Source organism: Apis mellifera, linkage group LG15 (genome assembly GCF_003254395.2).
Source record: "Apis mellifera strain DH4 linkage group LG15, Amel_HAv3.1, whole genome shotgun sequence".
NCBI lineage: Eukaryota > Metazoa > Arthropoda > Insecta > Hymenoptera > Apidae > Apis > Apis mellifera.
In genome coordinates, this window is record NC_037652.1 from 718,382 (window position 1) to 743,643 (window position 25,262).

The 25,262-nt window shown below is 20.0% G+C and overlaps 1 protein-coding gene across 6 annotated transcripts in view; it reads right to left on the bottom strand.

The window, feature by feature from the left end:
- The window catches only part of LOC411463 (PH and SEC7 domain-containing protein 2), a 139,999-nt gene that overhangs the window by 56,885 nt on the left and 57,852 nt on the right, over positions 1-25,262 (bottom strand). The window contains exon 1 of one of the 6 annotated variants that reach the window (XM_026445493.1): positions 11,717-12,148. The exons of the other annotated variants lie outside the window; for them this stretch is intronic. Within the exon in view, the coding sequence (XP_026301278.1) occupies positions 11,717-11,824 (108 nt within the window). The 5' untranslated portion in view covers positions 11,825-12,148. Of the gene's footprint in view, positions 1-11,716; positions 12,149-25,262 lie in introns of those variants that run through there. 6 annotated transcript variants of the gene reach the window in all.

Sequence of the window (25,262 nt, forward strand, 5' to 3'; positions counted from 1 at the left end):
ATAATTCTTTATTATACTCAATATTACTTTCTTTCTTGATTAAAATATTTAATTTTGCGAGTAGTTCTGCAAACGAAAAGTTAGATACATGGAGAATTACGAAATGTATTTTAATCATTGAACATCTGAAATACATCTGAAATACAACTTTCCATATAGTTTAATGTCATTACTTCACGGTTTAAACTTCTCTGAAAAATCGTTCTCCTATTTCTTCCGTTATCGTCTCTTCGATTTCCTACGGCCTCCGAGAAAATGGTCGTTCCCGGTGAGAAGAAGGAAACGAAATTGTTTACAAAAAGCTATCCGTCATGAATAGAAAGATAGATAAGACGCAACTAGATGGAAGCTCTATTAACACGGACAAATGCTTCCTTCCTTCTTCTTTAACAAATAAAGGAGCAACTGATGCGTATGAAATAATCGAAATTAACAGAGGCAATCAATTTATGACAAAATATGATATGATCACATTTTAAGCGAGAATTAAATCTCTTAATTCACAAATTTGTCTTCGATTTATTAATTAGAATTATTAAAAAAATTTTATAATATAAATAATAATTAAAAATAGAATTAGAATGGAATAAAATTACTTATTGTAAATATAATATGGAATATTATATTAAAAAATTCTAATAATAAATATACTATATAATAGAATATTATAAAATATAATTTTTTATTTAAAACTATTGTAGATATTTACATGATTTTTTTATAAATTTTATAAATAATAAAAAGAATTTTACATCATTAGTAATCATTAGTAAGTTTTCTTTTTTATATTCCATTATATATAAAATATCATAATTTTTTAATTATGTGAAATAAAACAAAATGTTTCAAGGAAATATTATCAAATTTGATGCATTTAAATAACAAAAAATTAATATAATATTCCATTAAAAAGAAAGGAGCTATATCTTTTCTATCCTTTGAGATTTACTTTTATAACTTTTCTTATTAATTTTTGATTCTGTACTATATACTATTTTTAATTATATATCATTTAATTTAAATAATAAAACAAAAATAAATTATGTCGATATTTAATAATAATTTCTGAGAAAACAATTGATAATTATTTCATTTACCTTGAATAGAATAATCCTATATTGATTACAAGTTCTGGCCGCTTTACGAATATTAGATTTAAATTGGATTAAAATTACTTTTCATACATTAAAGTTTATAATGAAAAAACAAATTTTTCTTCTCTGGAAATATTTTACTATTTTTAAATCAAATATATTTTATGAAATACAAAAGAGTATTTATTTTTCAATAAAATAATATAAATAAAAAGCTATAATAAAATTTTATCTTCTAATCTTGATATTGTTACTATTGCATTTAATCAAAACGAAAGCATCTTTTATTTATCCAATAAAGTGATCGCATGCATACAAATATATACATTTACATTATAATATTATTTGAAATTCAATGAAATATATACAAATATAATGTAATGTAATGTATATTTAAAATATCGACTCAAGATATTTCTCTCAAGATAAATTCTGCGAAATATATCTAATATGGTTGAATACTAAAAAAATTAAAAATCCTCTTAGAAAAAAAATTATAGCAAAATCTAAGTATAAATCATTTGCGTTTAATAACGAATGATTTTAATTGTTACGATAACGAATAATTTTAATCACAGTTTAAGAAAGATAACGAAAAATGCAATCTCGGTTTATCATGGAAGATGCACCTAACTTGGATTTGCTCATAGCTTGAATGTCGCATGCATTTATGCATCATACTTTGCGTTAACAATACGTAGAAGTGTACCACCGATATGTGTGTCCCCAGCACAAATGCGACCGTCTCGCGCTATTGTTTCGATGTACAGTCGCTTAGTCCCATCATATTTTCCCGTGAAACATTATCCTCAGTTGGACGGAAAATGTAAATTTTTCAAATATACTGTGTATTCCATGCGAATTATGTCGAAGGTGGTTTTTATTGCTGTTCGACCGGATAAAAAATTTCATGGAAGGACGGAAAGTTGCAATATATTTTTTCCATCTGCAATGATTTTTTTTTCCATCCCCCACCTCCCCCATCTCTTTTTCTTTTTTTTTTTTTTTGAAACTAAAAAGGTTTTTTTTTGAATCTTAAAAATTTGTTTTTTTTTTCATTTCTTCTTTTATTTCTTTTTTCTAAATGAAAAAGTTCTAATTTAAAAATAAATATGAAAACTTTTTTTTTAATAATAAGAAAGATTATAATGTTCTTTTGGAAAAATCTATAAAAAAATGACAGACTCAAAAATATTATAATTAATAATTAAAAAATAGAATATAAAGAAAAATAGAAGTTGATAAAAAATAAAATTCTACAAAAAATTAAAATTAATTTAAAAGTTTTTTAACACATTGACCGCCGCGTAATCCATATTCTAATGATAGTAAAAGTTCTCATCGGGCCACGTCATCCACATTCGGATAACACTTATTTAACTACTTACATAAGTAATCTTTGTAGATATTTAGAAAAATATTTAACAGGATGTAATAAAACTATTGAATTGTTATAAAAATAATACAAAAATGGTTTATTAAAAAAATTATTTAGAATATAAAACTTTAAAGCATTCTATACAAAGCTTGGTAAGGACAATTTGGACAAAAAATTGTTGTTTGCTACTATGATTCACTAAGACATAATTCTTCTATTTTTTTATTTGAAACGAATTAGGGCAGAAATTTTAAAAGTTATATCATTTATTACTCGACAAAAATTCGAATTGTTCATATAGAAATAACAAGTGAAGACCTCAGGAATGTAATGATGGAAATGATGCGAGAGATGATTCTTGTGATCACCAACGATTCGCATTACTAAAATATCAGTGAGAGTACCTAGACTATGCTTGGTACAGCGACGCGCGTGGCCTAAAAGAGATTTCGGAAACACGCATAGTAGTCAACGTGTTAAAAATTTAGAAATTTTAAATGCAAAATTAAAATTATTATCATATATTATTATTATTATTATTATTATTATTATTATTATTATTATTATGTTAATAAAAAATGATTTTATAAAATTTTTGAAAAGAGAGATAAAAGATAAAATTAATTTAAAAATATTACATAGTTAATAAAATATAAAATTTTATAAACAATTAATTTTATAAAAAAAATATTTTTAATTTATAATATAAAAATTTATGTTGAGCAAAGTAAAATCAAAAATGCAATGTTATTTAAAAAAATTAATTCATGTGTCGTTTTTAATTATTAAAAAATAACGAAATATATGTTGATAATAAGAAACACCCCATATATAGTGAAGACTAAGTAGCGCAACAATGTTCACGAATATATTATCGACAACGCAGACTAATTTAATTGCAATTGCCTGTGACATTTGCTATATTTCAACGTTCATGGTATATTTATCGCTTACACGCGTTACGCGTTTTCCTAAACTCGGATCATGGATGGAAGCCGATATTACTATTTCAGAGGTATCATAACTAGAAATGAATAAACGTCGTATAGATTGATAAATTTCATTGAAAAGCAATTTTACACTTTACTTCATAGGAAAAGATTATAATTAATAATAATTATAACAATTAATAACACAATTATTATAATTAACAAATTAACAAAATTTATTATCATTAGACTGCAAATATTTATGCAAATATAAATTTTTACAAACACAATTATATATGGAATAAAAATCTGTTTCATGATTTAAACATATATTTTATTTTGTTTTTTTTGAATATTATATACTTTTTATATTTTTGTGAATTTAAATTTTTTATAAACATTCATTTTAATTATCATGAAAGCAAATATATTAAGCTCTGTAGGTTTTTTTTAAGTATTTATATTTATTTTAATTTTCATAATAATGTTCATTGTATTTTCTGCTCATTTAATTATGCAGTTATCTTAATTTTCAGTCTGAAACTCCAGTTTTTGAATTAAAAATTGCTTAGAAATTGCCTTTAGAAACTTAAGAAACGCATCATAAAACAACGTAGATTATTTTATATTCATACTTTATATTATTGTGTAATATATTTTATGCTCTTTCATATTTTCTTATCAAAATATGTTATAAAATATAATATAAATATAGAATAGATTCAATATATCTCTATCACAAAATATTAATATCCATAATAAATGACAAAGAATTAAAAATTAATTTTTAATTTTTATTATAAGATCATTTCATAATTTTTACTTTTAATTAACATAAATAATTTTGAAATTAAGACTCACAATTATATTTTAATACAAAATTTTTATTTTTTCTGTATCTTAAAATTCTATTAAAAATTAATATTTATTATTATTATTATTATATATACATACAAATTTCATAACAAATTATTATTATTAAATTTAACAAAGAAGAAAAATTATTTACAAAATATTTATTAAGCAAATTCTTTAGCAAATCTTAATTATGGTCTTTAGTACATTATATAATAATAATTATATGATATTAATCTTATTTTGAGAATGAAACACTCATTAAAAATGTACACAAAAATGAAGATTTTTATTACAATTCTTTATATATATGTTTGAAATTAAATAAATTGAATTATTAATTGAATTATTAAATTCAATACCATATGTTTCAAATGGCGTCACACGCATACTAATATTCGAACGAAAATGTTTTATTGTAAAATTTATATGAAATAAACTATTTTGTTTTTATGCTTTCTACAATTATGATATATCAACAACATATTATAATAATTCTTCTATATCTAGAGAAGATATTTGAGATATTTTATCATATCATTTACAAAAAAATATTTTTATAATAAATTTTTTTCTAAATTTAAAAAATTTATATTTGTTTTTGTAAAATAAAATGTAAAAACATCATTAAAGTATTATTTAATTTCATCATTAAATATTATTAATATTTTTTATGATCTTTTTTTTCAAAAATATATCAATTCTTTTCAATCTCTTCTATATTCTATAATTTAGCTATTAAATTAATATTTATAAAACTTTATTATAACTATACAAATAATATAATAATAATTGATATTATTTATTACAGAATTTAAGATTTATTACAATTTATTACTAGAATTATGTAACAGTTAATATATATTCTAAAAATGTTTATATAATTAATATAAATTTTTATCTACCAATCTAAATGAAAGAGAAGAGATATCAAATACTTGTTTTTTTTTCTTAACAAATGTAAAACAAAATTATATATTTATGATAAAAAATGAATAAGAATTAAGAAAAAATAAAAAAGTAAGCGAATAATATAGGTAGATTATATGTAAGATTATATATAAATATATTTAATATTTTTAATGAGAAACAATGCCTTTTCTATTTTCGATAAATATCAGAAGCGAATTTCGAATCTTTTTCATATATTATTCTTATTTTGTTAATGTTTTATTAATATTTAATGTTTTATTAATGTTATTAATGTTATAGTAATTTTATAGTAAATAATAAAATTGAAAATAACTTCATATATAATTTATCATAATATAATTTATCATAATATATAATATATAATATATAGTATAAATCGTAAAAATCTCTTATATACGTAAAGAAAGTATACATAAATATACATAAAAAAAGAAAATAAAATTAATTAAACGAAAAAAATCATTTAATTTATATATGATTTATATATGATAAATTATTTAACTTCATTATCTATTTCTCTCAGTAATCTAATTTTTCAAAGATATTGAAAAATTCCAGGATTTTTAAATTAATTGTCAAAAGATATATTTAAAAGATTAAAAAAGTTATATTTCTCTTATATCCAATGATATTACTGTTACAAATTTATAAACTTTTAAATAAAATAAAATCTAATTATTAAATAAAATTAAATATTCATGAATTAAAAAATCCATTAAAATTCAGTTAAAAAAAAAAAAAAAACAACAAAAAATAATCGTTCTGTTAGGAATCTAAATCACAAATTTGCTATAATACGAGTTTCAAGCATACGACGAGTTTTCATTACAAAAATCGTCAGAATTCTCTTCTTGAAGGAGCATTACTGGGCCAATTACTGGGCCCGCATTTATAAATGGATGTTACATCTCTCCAAAACGCTTTGTACGCTGACCAGATCTGGCGTATTTACACCGAATTTCAGAACCGTCAGATCTTTCTCTGACCCGTTTAGTCGAAATCTATTGCGGAATGCATTGACGCTTACACGAGTGCACCCTTGAAATTGATTTACGAGGCTTGTCGGCTGACTCGACCTTCGTGTCCTCATGCCACTGATCGATGTGTGAAATCGCGTTGTAACAGTGTTAGAATATATATATATATACATACATACGTTTTCCTATCATATGTACTTTTATTTTCATGATATTAATGACATTTTGTTTTAATTGTGTATTTTGCTTTATTTGTTTTTTTTCGTATTTTTAATATTTTATATATTTTTTAAGTATTTTATATATTTTATTTGTGTTACTTTATTAATTATATATTAATTTTATTGTTATTTATTATTATATTATTACACTATGTGCAATTTTTTATTATTCACTATATATTCATTTCATATATTTTATTTTTATTGTATGCTTTATTTTATATACTTTGTTATTTAAGATCAATTGAATAAAATAATAAAATAATAAATTATTTTATTATTTGTGCTACAATTTTTAATATATATTTTATATGTGTGTATACATATATATATTTGCAAATGATATGCAATTTTATTAATATATATCTTATGTATAAGTATTTATTTTTTTATTATACAAAATAATAATATAAGATTATTTCGATTTATATCAATAATATTATCTATAGATAAAAATTTCAAATAAAGATTAAATGATTTTGATAAGAAAAGAGGATTGTTAAATTTTCTGTATATAGAAAATAAAATGAAAATTAAATATTATTTTTTAATTGACTTATATATATATATATATATATATATATATTTCTTAATTTACACTACATATTCATATTCAGCTTCACATTCCTTATAAAAAAGTTTATATATATAAAAATTTTAAATATTTTAATTCGACTTTTGTCAAATTTGAAGGAATAATATAATATTTAAATATTTAAATATTTCGTTCAAAAAATCTAATAATATCAAAATATACTTTTTTCAAAAACATTTTTATTTCATCCTTATTTGCTACAAATAATACTGATATTAAAATAATATTGATGTAAGCGAAGATGATAATATCAGATGATCAAGTTACTATATATACTTTATGTCTATTATTTGCAATCGGATACCTCATTATAATTCTCAAATATAATTTCGTTATAAAAGGTTAATGGTTAAAAAAAGTTATCAACTAAAAAATGAAGAATATTTTAGAATAAAATATAACATTAAATTCTTTTTATTATATTCCTTTTATTTTTATTTTTTCCTATTTATGAAAATATATATACCTGTACTATATATTTAATGAAACATTGTTTCTCCATTTCTATTTCTATTATCATACAATGAGTTCATAAAATATCTACTTTAATTTTTATTTATAAAATATCTTTGGAAAATCAATTCTAAAAACCAAAATATTGTACACACACAAAAAAATCATATATAAAAATGTTAATTCAAACTTATTTATTAAATTATAAATAATTTAAATTCACATTAGATGAATGTAGTTCATTTTCTATATCTATCTCTATTTCTAATGCGAATTTAAATTATTTATAACTTAATAAAAGTCTTAATCAATATTGTATTCTTGTATACCAACTTTTATATTTTTTTACCTAAAATCATCTTAAAAAAGAAATAAAAATATCGCATATTTAATTAAATCCACGAATATTAAATTTTGAGTCATTTAATGATATATTCATACAATTAGAAAAAAGTGTAAAATTTGATAATAAAAACACTTAAAAATTTTAAAATAAAAAATTATATAAATGCTTTAGCCATCATATCTGTATTTAAAAATCAAGTAAAATTTCTTATAAGAAAGAAATTTTTTTCTCTTTTGGAAATTTTTTTTTTTTTATTGTACTTATTATTTTAAATTATTTTTGATAGGATTCTTTTAATATTTTTTTATTATTAAAAATATCTTTTATGTGCAAAATAAATATCAAAGAATAATTATTAATGTATTTCATCTTAAATTTATATTAAAATTTTTTTAAAAACATTTAAAATTTTTTTGTTTATTAAAAAAAGAGAATTTAAAATAAATATTCGTGAATCGTAAACATTTTCATCTTTTAATTCATATCAATTCATTATTATCGGAAAAATAAAATAATACTTTTATTAATTTGTTGTTTAAATCATATTTTTATTAATTTCTTGTTTAAATCATATTTTTCCTTTTCTTGTTTAAATCATATTTTTATTAATTTCTTTAAATCATATTTTTCCTTCAATAAACGAAAATTCAACAAAAAAAAAAATAGAATAAAAATCAGAATATCCCAATGGAATCTGAAACAGATTCTTCAGACGTCTTCCAATCTAAGAGAGGCTTATTACCTAAAGTACTAGAGTTATTGCTCCATTGTTCCAAAAAAGCTCACATCATCAGCTTAATTCATCTCGACCTCATTAAGTGACGCTCTAATACCCGTTCCTTCTGATAAATCCAAGCCTTGATAACATCGTCGGCATAAGGCGTAGAAAGTTCATCCATGTCCCGTGAAAGTTCTCAAGTTGAGTTTAGTGTTGCGAAACAATTTCGTGAGAGAAGTTCGCCCTCAACCAACTATCTAGTATCGAGTACTGATTTCTTACAGTTTTATGCATGCTGATTTTACGCGTGGGCGATTGTATACTATATAATTGTGGGTCTCGCCATATTTATAGGTTTATATAAGAATCTTATATGAGAAATTTGCAATGAAAAAATATTTTAGTTAATATATCATATTTGTTTTCTACTTAATTATGTATATGTATTTTGTAATTAGTATTTTTATAGTAGTCAAATAGTAAAATCTAATATATTTTTAAAATTAAAATGTCTTTCTGTTTTTTAAACGAAATTTTAAACGAAAAATGTATAAAAACATATATTTATAATTTTTAGTTTAAAAAATAAAATAAAAGATATACATACATATATATGTTTAATAAAGATTATGAATTTTTAAAATTGAATGAATTTTAAATTATTAATGCAAAGTTAGGAAAATATGATTTTATTCTAATCATAGAAATTTATAAAATTCATAATGGAATATTTTTTTAGCTATAATATATCGTTTAGATTGTTTTGTCTGTTAACATTTAACTATGTTTCTTATATAAATCATTATATAAGTCACAGGATAAATCATTCAATTTTTTTTTTTAATTTTTGAATTTATAATTTGTAAACTATTTATACAAAAAAATGTTTCAAACGAAAAATGTTTAGTAAACAGGAAGAGCATAAAATAGAATAATTAATTTTTTAATATTTCGTTTTTTCATTTAATTTGAAGATGAAGATTGAGTTTTTTCAATAACAATATATATTATTTGATTGTACAATTTGAAAAAATATTGAATATTAAATAATTAAATAATGAATATTGATTATTGAATAAAAAATTATATTTTTTAATTCATTTTTATATACAATAATATTTTATAAATAAATTAAACATATAATTAATTAAATGACTCTATATAATTAAAATGTTTTAAATTATCAAGAACATGAAAATTTTATTAATAGTTTTATTTTCTCATTTTCATATTACGTAAATGAAGAAAATTACATATTAAATGTTTAATTTGAATGTAAAATGTTTAATTTAAATGTTTGATTTAAAAATAAATAAAAGAAAAGCTTAAGAAATTATAATTTTTAATATCTAATAATTAAAATAATTTTATAATATTTTTTTATTCATTATTTTATTTATATTTATTTAATACAAACCTATAAATTTTGAATATATATTTAGAATTTTCCAGTAATAATGAAATAAAATTCTTAATAAAATAAAATAATAATATAAATATAAATAATAAAAATAATAAAAATTCTTTTACTATAAACAATATAAAAGAAATCATCTTGCGTCATAAACTAGAGAAAACCGAGTTTAGTACCAATATGAAATCATTTTCAATACAGTCGCTTTCATAAACTTCTTTATATTTTGCATACTTTATTAAAAATTTTTCATAGAATTTTTAAAGAATGGAATATTTTACAATATGATATTATACAATATAGATGTATTTATTTTATATGATTAATATGTAATTAAATATTATGAAAATAAGATATGTTATTTTAATCAGAAACTAAGAATTAAAGTATAATACAAGAATAATTAATTTTAAAATATAATTATTTCAATTTTTCTTCGTGAATATTAGGAACATTTCATTCAAAAATATAAAATAAAAAAATTAATTATATGTTGAAATTATTTCATATATAAAAAGTATATAAAAAGTAAAAATTATTTTTTTTCATTCATACTACTCATTTAAAAAATTATTAAAACAATTAAATTTATCAGAATTTACAATTAATCTATTATCTATTATCTATTTAATTCTTTATTTTACATACAAGGAAATCAATAAATAAATTAAATTTTATTTTTTATGAAAATTATATGTCAGATTAATATTATTGGTTACATTATAATATTCATAATAATTAACATTATTTTTCTCATAATATAATTTATTATATGATAATGTATAAACATCTCGTCAACTCATAAAAACATTAAAGTCCATTAGATTTTATATTCTTACATATTTTTAACTAATTGGACAGCGGCCAAAGGAAAGTCAGATACTCGAAATGTCCCAGCTTTTACTCCTAAAATATTCATTCGTTATAACAACTTCCCATTTTAATATGAGAATTCGTATATATTCCATCAAAATACAAGCAAATTTTATCACACGTGTTCAAACAAGTTCAAACAACTGATCAAATCAAAATATATAAAATACATTAAAAAACATAATATACAAAGAAGAAAAATCATTCAACAATAACAGAAACAAAACTGTGCAAAACATATACTTATCGACTTCGTGGTAATATTTTAAAAATTTTTTGATTAAAATAAATTAACCCTTTGAGTTCCAAATAGTTAAGTTGCAATTTTGGTTATAAATTATATATTTCTTTGAATTATAACATTATTATATATTAAAAGTTACATATTTATAAAAGATGAAATATTCTTTTTTTTTTTTTACTTTAATACTTTATTATTAATTATATTTTTATACTGATGAAATTAAATTTAACTAATATTTAAAGCAAAAATTTTGACGTTTTTATACAATTTATGACTTTTTTTTTATCAAGAAAAAGATAAAAAATATTTAATTAATATATCTCTATTGAACAATTTAAAACTTAATTGATTAAATTCTGATTTAATTGTACAAACAATATGCAAATTATAATACTTTTCATGGAGTTCGTTAAATTTCAACTATTGAATTAAATATTATAACTAAATGATTCATTAAATATATTTTATCCAGAATTTCTATCATTTACACTTTACTTATTCTATTACCAACTTTACCAAAGTTAATCATAATAAGGATAGTACATACTATCCTACACTACTCAAAGGGTTAAATAAAATACAAAAAAAAAATTATCGAGAAAAATATCATCAATGGTCCATCTACCAATTACATATATTATACTGCAATAGAGTGTGTAATATACCATTCAATAAAGCGTGTTCACCTGATACAAAGGTATATACTCGACGTAATCGAACTTATCTCCGCGCTTCGATAAGTATCGATCAAAGGGCCGGCAGCAGCACCACAGGCAATACGTGAAATTGGGCATTTGGCGGAAAGCACGTCTCAATGTTATGCGATGCAGCCAAGGAAGAACAACAACAACACCGCAACTACGTGGCCCGCGAAATCCCGACTGATCGAGAATCTCGGTCACGGATCAGAATTCAGACGGCGTCCCGATGCCAGCCGAATAGTAGTATTTTTGTATGCCGTGACATTGACTTTCCTCGGGCTGCTGTCCAACTAGATAGCAGTAGAATACGCATAACGAATATGGGCAACTGCGTACATAAATGATTAATTATGATTGAAAAAACAATATTGAATTATGATATTTAAATGAAATAAAATTCTTCAAAGAAATTTTGAAATTATTAATTATGCTTAATGTTATTTTGTATTTTACTTATTAAACTATCGCGATTTTAGTTTCATTTTATGATATACTGATCAATTTCAATTTTGATAGGAATTTCTATTAATAATATTCTTTAAGAATGAAACAATAGCAACAAATTTTTTTTTTTAATGAATTTGTTGATGAGATAATATTTTAACAATACTATCGATTTTAATAATTTTGAAATATGTTGCTTAAAGCCAAAAATCAAAATTGATATACAATACAAAAATACAATAAATAGATTTATTTATTAAGTTTAAATTAAATTTAAATTTAAAAATGAGACAAAGATAGAACGAAACGTATTTATCTTTTCGAATTATACATAAAAATATATTTAGTGAATATGTCCATGTATTGATTTATTCTTCATTGAAATGGATTTGCACGTAACTTTTCTTAATCTAGAAAGAGAACTCGAGTTCGAATCTTAACAAAAAATATAAGACTATATAGAAATATATGTATATAATATTCATTGTATATACTAAATATAATGTGTAAAAATGTATACAAAATATCATATATATATATATTTGATAATATGTATATATAACAATTATTGAAACAAATTTATTAACTTATAATATTATTCCTAATTATTAATTCTAAAAGATTAATTATAATATAATTATAATATTTATAATAATATATAATTATAATCTTTATTTTGATTTAAGATCAAAGAAGTAATATTATATAATTAGATCTTAAAAAATATAATTAGATTTTGAAAAAATGAAATACCAATATTAATATTAATATTAAATTATTGCACATTATTAATTTGCCAATATTAACAGCCTGTTCATAGAACTATGATATATAGTAATAAAATTGATTTATTATGTAATTCTGTTGTTAATAAAATTTTATTTAAAATTTTTAAATGAACAAAGAACAAAATCCAATGAAAGTTCGTTATGGAATGAATGTGTGAATTTAAGAGATTCTAAAAATTCTGTAAATTCGAGAGTAAACATTCTAATAGTTTGATAGTTCAATATTTTTTTAGATTGGATTATTCAATAATTCGAATAATTTCGTTTTAATTTTTCTTTGAATTTTATAAAATACTCATATCCTCTGAGGTTTCTTCCATATTTATTTTGAAGAATTGCGGATCTTCCATGGGTTAGCGGCCAATGACCACAGACCAGCCTCTTGATTATGTAACACCTCCAATCTAAGGAAAATTCCTAGAATTAGACTGAGGATTATGATTATAGAGTTTATTATTCCTAGAAAACTAATCCATGACTGTTTGTAATAAATTTTCTAGAGTGTAAAATGATGTTAATTATCATTTGAGATTAATATAACTAGGAAATATCGTCTCAAATCATATTTACACTCCAGTTATACTGAAATGTTTCTAAAAAAATAGAATTCCAAAGATCTAAACGAAAATGACACTCACGTAACATCACTTTATATTCTCTGTTAAGTATCTCAATATATCGTGCACAATGACCTTAAAAATTCTAATAATCTCAAAAAAATAACATCTATAAAAATTCAAACTTTTTATATATTTTTCATATTATTAGTCTATAAGTCTCAAATCACAATTTAATCTAAACATAATATAAATATAACATAATTTGAAATTTATCTAGACATTATCTATATTTTAATATATGAATAATTGCAGTAATTTGAGTAAATTCCATCCAAGAAAATATAATATAAAAAATAGTATAAAAAAATTAAAATTATAATTCTCAGAATTTACTTGAAAACTTAACTTAATATCAATATAAAATTATATCAATTGATTCTTTTGTAACTTTGCTATTTGTAACTTTTAATAGCAAAGAGAAATTATAAAAAAATATAGTAATATGTAAATTACTATTATATAAATATTATTAAACAAATTATGTATTACTTTTTTTGAAAAGAAATTTTTCGATGACACATTCACAAATATATCTTCACATCATATTTCTTTTTTTTTTTTAAATAAATAATTAGCAGAAATCACAAGTATCAGTATATCACTCATTTTTGAATTAATCGATACAATCACAAATTACAAAAATATTAATGACTATTATGATTTGAGACGTTTATCATTTTGTATTTGTATAAGCTGTATTTATAAGCTTAAAATCTAAATAAATTTCATAGTAAGTATCGCAAATCATTCAAATTATCATTTTCATTAATCAAATTATCATTTTATAAATTCTTGTTCGGTATTTTACAATATTTACTTTTGCTTTTATTAAATATTTTTTATTATATAACATTTTTTTAAGTAAAGAAATTTAACATCTAGAATAGACTAAATCTAAAATGTATAGAGATTTTCTCAATAAAGATAATTATTCTTCTAAGAATTTTTAATTCGCATTTAAAATATAATAAAAATAAGATTTAAAAAGTAATAATTTAAACGAGATTTAAATATATTTAAAAATATATTTTAAAAAATATTTTAAAAAACAACAAATTAAAATTTTTAATTTTCTAATAATTAATATTATAGAAATTATTTTTTATTCATAATTTTTTGCTTCCATTAGTATACTTATTGAAAAAAAATAATAGAAAAAAAATAGTGAATGAAAAATATATGAATGTTTTTCCATGTATCTTTGAAATTCTTTTTATCAGTAACAAAAGTTGTTATTGTCTGTTTCTGTTTGGTAAATGAAAGAAGAATAAGAAATATGTAATTATAATACTTTGTAATTGTAATCGAAATACCTGTTTCTTCAATATGTTATAAACATATAATATAGGAATAAATATAATTTTAGAATGAAATCCAAATGTTTTTTTGAATATACTATTTCAGTATTTTTAATATTAATAATATTTTTAATATTAATAATTTAATAAATTAATATAAATTTCTTTTTAATAATTTGAACATTTCATATAATATGCTACAATAACAAGCAATAAAATATTTCAATTGTTGTTTCAATGAAATCGCTTCTTTAAATATCAGAATAAATTTTAATGAGATGAATTATATTTGCTGAAATATAATATATAGTAATATAGTATTTAGTAAATGATGTCTAAATGATATTATCAATATTTTTTGATAGTAGTATTTTTTGATAGTAGTAATTTTATATTAAATATAATAGATTGAGAAAATAATAATGTAATGTGAACTAATACAGAAAAATTAAAAAAAACTCATATTTATAATTATTATATAATATATTAAAACAAATTAATTAATTTAAATAAATATATTTTTTGTATTTTGTATTTTTATATTTTGAATATTTTAATTGATTTTAAATTATATTTGATATATTGAAATAATTCTAATAATTCTTTATATATAAAACATACATATACAAAAAAAATATAAGTATGTTCAATCTCTTGCATGATTTTATATCTCTTTGGATATATATTAAAAAATATATTGTAAAAAATATATTTAATCATTTAAAAATCAGATTTCAAAAATATATTTTTTATTTTTCAATAAATACAATATATATACAAATATAATACAAAATTAAAAAATTATTTTTAATATTTATATTATAAAAGACATAAAATAATTTTTTTCTATTTTCTTTGAAATGTGACCTTCTTTCGTAATATGTAAATTACTCTCGACCTCTTTCCTCCATGTAAGGTAGGAAAAATGTAAAAAAAACTAGCACTAGTTTTATCGTCATGAAACAACTAACGCCACCGTTTTTGACTAAAGAGAATGACCTTGATACACTTATAGAATACAATAATAAAATATGATAATGTAATTATAATAAAAGATATAAATAAAATTCCTTCAAAAATAACATAAATAGCAGTTACAACAGTAACTTTTACAAAAAGCTATAATATGAATCGGAAATTTAAGCGAGTCTTAAACTTAAAGATATTTTTAAAAAATTTAGAGATCAAATCAAACACAAAAATATATAAAAATGATATATAAAAATATTGATTAAGATTTATTTATTAAATTATAAATAATTTAATATATATAATCTGTGTGAAAAAAAACTAATTGTAAGATGAAATAAGATAAAATAAATAATTCTATTTCTTCTCTTATTTCATCTCTATTGTCTCACTCTATTTCCATCTTATTTCATTTAGTACAAATTTAAACTATTTATAACTGAATAAATAAGTCTTCATCGATATTTTTATATATTTACTTTTGCGTATTTTTTTATTTCTAAAATTGATTTCTAAAATAAACATTCTACAAATGATCCACAAATTAATTAATATTCTGGATAAACATTCTGTACAATGAAAATAAATAAATAATAATTATAAATAATAACTAATAATTATAATTTTGTAATGAGCATTCCTATAAAAAAGTAGCTATATAATATTATTGACGAAGAAATTGCTTCTGATTCTGAAATATTTTACTATCCAAATCATTTAATAACTGATCACAGTAGCATGGTCATCGATATTGTTTTTACTTATGACGATGGCAAAAAACGATTTTAATTAAAGCTGATTGCCAAGCGCCAATTAACATCGCTATTGTAACTGCCCAAAGACATTAATGCCCTGAATTACTTTTCTACACAGACATTGCCGAATACCGTTTTCATCGATCAATTGGATATCGATACGCTGCGCCAAATTTCTGCGGCATTTTATCGAATGGGAAAAAAAGAAAAAAAAAAAAAAAAGAAAGAGAAATATTGAAAAATATGATATATCAATACATTGATATCAATTTCATTTTCATTATTCATTTCTCTTGCATAATTTTGTACAAGAAATCTATTACAATCATACTATGATAAAATTAATATCACTTTTTAAATTGTGATTAATTGTGAATAATTATTATCAGAAAATAAAAATTGTTTATCATTTTTTTAGTTGTTATCTATATATATTAGTTAAAAAATTAAAAAAACTTTTTTTATTTTTATTATTATTATAAAATTATAAAAGATACATAATTTGTATTTACAATTATACACTTTGAAAAATTATTTTTTCAAAAATAGATCGAAATTTTTGTATAATATTTGATAAAATAATAATCTTTGATATTTTTAATATAATAAAAAAAGAAAAAAAATAAAAGAAATTTTATTTTAACTTGATGATATAAATAAATTAATTAAATTATTAACAATAATTTATAATTTTATGTTCATTAGAAAAGAAGATACAAATATGAGATATTAATCTATAATAATATCTATAATAATATATATAATATAATCTATAATTATTTTATATAATCTATATATAATCTATAATTTTAATAATATAATATATATAATTATAATTTATAATAATATTTTTAATGATGATTAAAAATTAAATAAAATTAGAATTAAAATAATCTTCTAAAAATCAATGCTTATTATAAACAATTGTGAATGAAATTTATATGTATAATTATTTATCACATTAAAAAAAATAATAAATTATAATTGTATTATTATATTTGAGATTTGTATTGAGATTGTATTGAGATTTTTATTTCATTAAAACTTTATTAATATTTCAACACAATTTCATAACTTATTTGCATTTTTTCTTAAAAAATTATATTGCTTATATTAGTTTAGAAAAAGCAATATTTTTTAACATTTTTTACAACATTTCTTAATATTTTTTTTATTTCAAATCTCTTATTTATTTGATTTTTATATATAATAAATATATATTTATTCTGAGATTTTTATTTAAATTATATTAAAAATAATTAATCTATAATATATAAATCATTATTAATATATAAATTAAAACTTATCAATGTATTATTAATATTATTAATTATTGTATAAAAAGATTCAGTATTTGCATATACAAAGTGTACAAAATACAAATATTCTTAAGTAGTTACTTTTGTAATAAATGTATTCAATTCCCATATATTTATATAACTATACATATGTGATTAAAATATTAAAAAAATAAATGGATCGAAAAGTTCATTCGTTATCAGAAAAATATAATGGAACCGTTTAAATTTCATTAGGAATGCATCTATAATATCATTACAATGAACCATAATTGACTGTCGTAACGCTGTTCATAATCGGCGACACCCAGTTTATAAATAGTTATTGAAAGAAGCAGCACATATTTTCGTGCGTAACACAGCAATCGTAAACGTAAAACGTCGACTGTTTTGCGTAATAAGAGCCGTTAGGTTAACCGCCATTGACGAACCATTTCCGATCATTGAATAACCGTGCCATCTCCTGTTGACTGTTCAAGGTCATCTATCATCCTCTCCCAAGAGAGGGAGATCTCTCGGCGCAGTGAATTTAAATTACAATCTCGATTCTGATCGAAAGGATTAAATAATAATATTGTATAATTTGCGAATTTTACGATTTTCTAATGAATAAAATTGTCATATTTTTTGTAATATCATAAATAATGTGTATATATTGATTTTAAAATTAAATTTGGAGTTTTCTAATTTTTCTTTTTTTATTTCTTTTTGATGATGATTTCAATTTAAAAAATGATAATTATTTTATCTTATTTTATGAAAGAAAAAGAGAGCAGAAATTTTATTAAAACTTTTAATAATTTAGATTTGTTAAATAAAAATTTTAAAGAAAAAATTTTTAAAAATTAATGATAAAAAATTATGTTAAAATTATAAATAGAAATTTTTTAATTAATAAATTTAAATTCTTAAATATGTATTTGAAAGTGACAATATAAATCATTATATTTCATATTGTCATTAAATCATTATAAATCATTATAAACAAAAATTTTTTAGTAAAAATATGAAAAATTCTAAATAAGAATTTAAATTATTTTAATTAGCAAAATAGAATTTACAATAAATATAATATGAAAAATAATATAGCGTCAGTTATTATTAAAAAAAAAAGTAAAAAAATGATAAAAAATATTTAGAGTCATTGACTTCGTTTTTAATATAACTATTAATATAATAAAAAAAAAATCCCTACAATAGATACTCAAAATTTTGTCAAAAAATAATACGAAAACAGCAACGATATCTTTTAAAATTATATTTGTCTTATTTTGTTGTTATTTTATTATTTATAAATATTTAAAATATGCTTTAATTATAACATTTAAAAAAAAATTTACAAAGAAATTCAAATTCCCACATGTTTTTGTGACATGTAAAATGAACGATAAAGGAACCGAAATAAAACGTGATGCAATAAAGAGTATATGCTCTCAAGGTTTTAAACAGATATTCACTTTCATTTTCGCTGAGGACCCTGAAATTTAAATCGAAATGACATACCTTATATCATGTCAGTGCTAACGAAAGGCAACACGACCCATTTTAATAAAAATAGATTTCATCGAAAAATTCTTATCAAAGAAGAATGTAACAAGAAATTAAAATTTTAAATTAATTAAAAAAAATTAATAAAATATCGATAAAAATTATTAAATTAAATTTAAATATATATCTATAGTTTTATATCTATAGTTTTCATCTATCAAAATTCATAACTTTAACTACATATAATTACGTTCGTTATGTACTAATTTAAAATTCTTCCTGCATAAAATTATGCAACCATTAAGAAGATGTAGATGTAATGTATTTCATTTTTTATTATAAATATAAAAGTAGTCTTTTATACAATTTCATAAATTTTATATTTATATATTAAATAACAAAAGATGTTTTATTTTGATTAAAATTTAATTAGTTATTAATTAGTTATATAGTATTATATAGTATTATATAGTTATATTAGTTATATAATAGTTATTATAATAGTCATTAATTCCAGAATTAATGATTCTGTACGAATAATATAATGAGTGAATAATTTTATCTTTTAATCAGACTACACTTTCGATCATAGAATTATTATTATTATTATTATTATTATTATTATTATTATTATTATTATTATTATTATTATTATTATTATGTATAATATTATTAATAAGAATAAATTAATTTAATTTAAGCTATAATTATTTCATCACAATTATTTTATTACATATAAAGATAAATATAAGATAGATTTATGTCTGTGTATATAGAAATGAAACAATTATTTAAAAGATAAGATCCACATTAAAAGATAAAATCTCTCATTATAAGATAAGTAATCTCTAGACAAATCGTTTTGAATAATTCTAAAGATTAAATTTTTCATTTTAGGCTAAGATATTTTCTCCTCTAATACTTATTTTAGATAATTTATTTTTTCAATAATATTTTTTAAGGAAAGTGAAATCAAATATCAAAATATTTATTTAATAACAAAATATTTAAATTTTATGCAATCACGCAATTTAAAAATTCATATAAAAAATAAATTTTCGTTTTTTTTTACAGAAAAATATAAAAATAATTCAAAATCTTTAATTTTTCTTGAAAAGAAATTAAAATTTTCTTTAATAAAATATTCATTGCACACACATTTAATACATCGTTACATAAATATTATCTATTATTAATTATAATATCAAAGAAGTATATATTAAATTAGGAAGTTATAATAGAAACTTTATAATTAAAATTCAATATAGATCATTTTTGTTATAAACATTTGATTTATTTCATAACAATAAAATATTTTATCTTTAAATTTTTTTCAAAAGATTTTTCGTTATCTTTTTGTCTTATCAATCTTAAACAAGTTTAACAGACAATTAAGCATTAAAAAATGTTAAACGACTTCGAAGACTCATCAGTAAATCTGTCAGTCAATTTCTTTCCCCGAAATTCTAACGAGTCTCTTGAACCTCTTTACACCAGACTTTCCCGTATTCGATTTTTACGATTCAACGCAACTTCCGATCGTAAAATCCATTTATATCGCAAAATGGGTCATTCCCTGCATTCCAATCCTTGCGACATTCGACTTTTTCCCACGAAGAATCCCAGAAAATATTTTTTCCGACTCAAATTACATAATTGAATTGTTTCAAAACGATTTTTCTTTTAATATTAGTATAAGTAATTATTAGAAAAATAAAAATTTTATTAGATTTATTATTTTAACAATCTTTGCTAAATTCAAACAATTTATTTGTTTACAATTCAGAATATTATATTTTGAAACAAAAGAAAATCAAATTCTTCAATTTCAATTCAGAATATTTTTCTATTTTTGGAATTTAAAGCTTATTTATCATATAAGGAATTACTATTTATTTAATCAATGATAAATTAATTATTTGTGTTTAGATTCTTAGATTCATTTAAATTCATTTTAATTTCTTCCACTCAGTATTTTATATAAAAGAAATAAAACATAAAAAAAAAAATTAATTTTTTACAAAATCAAAAGATACTAGTTATAAAAATATTACAAAAAGCATTATTTATAATTAAGCTAAATTTGAAAATTTTCAAAAATCGATATTTATTAAAATTTTAATTCTTATCCTTATTCTATCCAGAAAAAAATAATAAGCATTTTGAATTTTAGAAAATTCGAATATTTTGAATTTAAATTTTACAAATCTGAAAATTATTAATGTATAAAATTATTTTAATTTTTCATTAATTTTATTTAATGAATTGATATATATAATACAATATGTAATATACGTATATAATATATTTAATTCAATAAATTAATACAAAAAATAAAAATTATATGTATATCTATTTTTGTCTTAGATTTTACTTAAAGAAAAAACCATTATCGGTATTTCCATATTGAACAAAAACATAAATTATACCTTTTCAATTAAACATTTGCAAATCTAAATTTATCCGACATTATCGTCTTACACAACACAAAGTTGGCAGAGCTCTTAAGAATACAAACCAATAAAATACGGTATTCCCGTTAACGTCATGACTGATATCCTTGTTGAGTTGGATAATTTTATCTTTTCAATATACACAAGTAAAATCCTGATAACTTATTTTTTTCTTGAATTTATGATCTTTGAAATTTAGCTAAATATAATATTTAATTTATTATCTTATTTCTTTATTTTATTCTGATTTATTTTTCTTTTATTTTATAATAAAATAAAATAAAATAAAATAATTGATTAATTACTTTAAACATATATATTTATAATTAAATAAAATAAATTAAATTAATTATAAATCAATGATTAAAGCAAAAAATCAAATAACATACAATAGTATAATGTGAATATATTATTTATGTTATTTATAATTACTATATTTCGACGAAATAGAGTAAAAGGAAATATTGATTGATCAATAAAGGAAAGATTATAATTACAAATTTAAATTAGCAATATAATAAATCGAATGAAAGAAAGTAATTATTTTGACAATAATAATATTTTATTATTGGATAAAATATTCATCATCGAAATCACTTCCATAAAACAAAATAAATAAAATTCAAAAGCAATAAATTTTTTTGCAATGTCACAACAAACAGTTTATCTTTAATAGCACACCTTGTGTAAGCTAAAAACAACCGAAAAGTCAACTTCAAAGAAAAAAAGCAAACATTTAAAATTTCAAGACAAGATAAATTTTTCAAATGAAGGATTTATTATTGAAATATATAGATATTTTTTGAGAAATTATTTCTTTTGTAATATATAATTTTAATAGATAATGTTGTCTCATAATATATAATTTTAATAATCACATGTATACAAAATATATAATTATTTATATGATATATTTAAATTTTACTATTATTAATATATTATTAAATTTTAATATTTTTATTTTAAAAAAATTTTAAATAATTTTTAAAATAATTTTATAATTTTACATTTATCATGATATTAATAATTAAAAATTATTTATATAGAATTTGTTCATATTTATTTTTCTTTGCTTATATGTATTTTTATTTTCTTATATTTTTCCAGTTTTTAATACTTTTATATTAAAATTATTTATGAGAATACATATATATAAAATTCTTTTTTTTATTTTATATTTAGATAAATAAATAAATTATATCAAAACAAATAATTTTTCTGTTTATATATGAAAGTCTTTTTCTAAATAATTTTAGACATAAAGGCAGACAAATACAAAGAAATAAAATATTTTTATAAAATACATTATCTGATTTCAAATCTATTAAAATATATTATTTCTAAAATCTATGTTTTAATAAAATTAAATATACAGATAATTAAAATTAAAAAGATATATAGATATAGAAAATTAGATATATTTAATAATTCCATGACATCATCATACTTTATCAATAACTTTATCAACTCTCGCGGAATTTTAAAGGAGTATTCTCCAATATTTTTCAACAATTTTATTTTATAAATATTCCAAAAACAATCAAAACCACAACTTCAAAGACAAAAATCAAACATTTAGAAATGCAACTTCGATAATGGGAAAATAGTTTTGAAAATCATCAAAGCTCTACTTAATATCCATCTCCATCATCTTCGTGAGCAATCTTCTTTCTCGCTTCAACATCGTTCTCAATCCTTAAGCGCGAGAGAAAGGTTGACAAGAGTAACAATGACAAAGAAGAATGAAGCACCTTCGAAGAAAAGAGTAAGAAAGCAACTGAGAATAACTGAGTGCCTCCATCCCCCTTATTACGATTCACGGTGGAGATCCATTTTTACGAAGGCAATAGGGGCTTCTTTTTCTCTGTTCGTCGTTTCACCACGTTCAAAGCATTTCTCGTCGTCTAGCCGAGCACTTTGCTCGCTTCGTCGAATAGGTTTATACGACGAACACGATCGATATCGAGACGTTGAGGCTGGAAATATGGAAATTTGGGCAGACCAAAGAGCGGCCGATGCGGCAAGAAATAAATGTAAATTCGACGCCGGCTAGGCGCAACCGAAGAGGAGAGGTAAGAGGGGGAAGGGACTGGAATTAATTTCGCGTGCAGACGAGTCTTCAACTCGGAGGAGGAGGACATACGTACACTTCGACGATGACGAATCAAGAGATGGCTCTGACTCATTGTCGGTAGACGAAAAGTAGTCGGGATGACGATTGGAATTCATGATTCGTTTTGCTTACGCATGGTTCACATGACAAGAATTATCTTTTCCTTGGACAAGTGTCGAAGAATATATCATTGATCCACGAGCATTTTGAGAATTGAAGATATTGATTATATATTTATGACTTGATGCAAGAAATATCAATATCAGTATTTATGAACTTGAGATATAAATATTTACAAATATATTATAAAACTTATATTCACTCATATTCACTCATTCATATTTTCCGATAGAAAAATTTCTACTATTTCAAATTTTCTATCTAATATAAAAAAAAAAGAATTGAAGTTTTTTTTATATATGCAACCTTAATAACGATTACAATTTATTTTTGCAAAAATATAATATTGCCATTTATTATATATTTTTATCGAAATTATACATATTACATATTAGGATTTTTCATAATTTTTAATAGGAAGTAAGGTCTATTTAATAGTCAATCTTATTTAATGTAATTGGAATTTACATTTTTTTTATTTGCAAATAAATCATAAATATATTTTTTCCAAATGTTTATAATTTATTTTATTTTATAATATTCAAATTTAATACTAAAAATTTAACACTTTCACTGCTTTATTCTGTCTATGTTTAATGAGAATTTAATGATTTAAAAAATTTTGAATAATTTAAAAACATTTTTTAATCATTTTATATTATAATTTATATAATAAATAAATAAATAAAGTTTTATCTTGATAGCATAAAATAATTTAATTATTTCTTATTTTTAATTAAATTGTTGGGAAAATCTTTTTATTAACTATTAATAATAAATATTAATAATAGACATAATTATTTATAATATTTTAAAATAAAAATAAAATATAAAAAAGATAAAAAAAGAAGAACTTCATTCAAATTTAAGATCACTTTAGTTAAATCTATATATAATTAAATCTATTATGTTTTATCTATTGGCAATTATTTTAAATCATGTTAAAAAAGAAAAATTATAACTTAATAAAATCATATTATATTATTATTTATAATTATATTAAGTATAAATCACAAGTAAAAAGAATCTGAATAGAATAATTATTAAATAAGCATATAATTGACTAGATATTTAACACTAGATTTACGAACATTGACTATATATCTTTTTTTACTAAAATCCGTTTTTTTGACAGATATATTAAAATGCAATTTTTTGTAAATTATTTATTTTAAATCTATTTAC